We start from the raw sequence: 419 nt of genomic DNA, 5'->3' as shown, positions 1-419 counted from the left end.
TTGTTTTTTTCTCTGTTCTTTCATCTTTAGGATGAATTTGTTCTTTTCTTTTCTTTTTTGGCTTTTTAACTCCAGGTTTTTGCACATTTCATTATAATACTTTACTTTGTTTTCTTGTGCTACCTTTTAAATATTCTGTTCAGCTCTTTTATGTCGTCATTTCTTCCATTGGCTTTAGCTATTCAATATTCAGGAGTAAGTTTCAGTCTATGCTGATATTCATTTTGGTCTTTTCTTCTTTTCCTGTGTTTTTAATGACCCTTTGATTTCTTCATGAATGATGTCCTTGATTTCAACCACAATTCATGTTCTCTTTAGTTCTTTGGTGATTTCCGTGTCCATCGGGTGCTTGGCTTTGAAGATGTTCTGTACTTCCTGCTGCGGATTGCTCAGCTGTTTCCAGCGCTGGAAGAAATCTT

At 34.8% G+C, this 419-nt stretch overlaps 1 protein-coding gene across 1 annotated transcript in view; it reads right to left on the bottom strand.

Annotated features, from left to right (window-relative positions):
- Window positions 1-303: 303 nt before the first annotated feature.
- The window catches only part of LOC103212483 (AP-2 complex subunit alpha-2-like), a 2,602-nt gene continuing 2,486 nt past the window's right edge, over window positions 304-419 (bottom strand). The window contains 1 exon segment of the mRNA XM_042783374.1: window positions 304-405. Within this exon segment, the coding sequence (XP_042639308.1) occupies window positions 304-405 (102 nt within the window).

This window comes from Orycteropus afer, unplaced genomic scaffold, assembly GCF_000298275.1.
Source record: "Orycteropus afer afer isolate SDZICR_OR568_19922 unplaced genomic scaffold, OryAfe1.0 scaffold00983, whole genome shotgun sequence".
Classification (NCBI taxonomy): Eukaryota; Metazoa; Chordata; class Mammalia; order Tubulidentata; family Orycteropodidae; genus Orycteropus; species Orycteropus afer.
The sequence above is the reverse complement of the archived record's forward strand: the minus strand, read 5'-3'. Positions and strand labels throughout refer to the sequence as shown.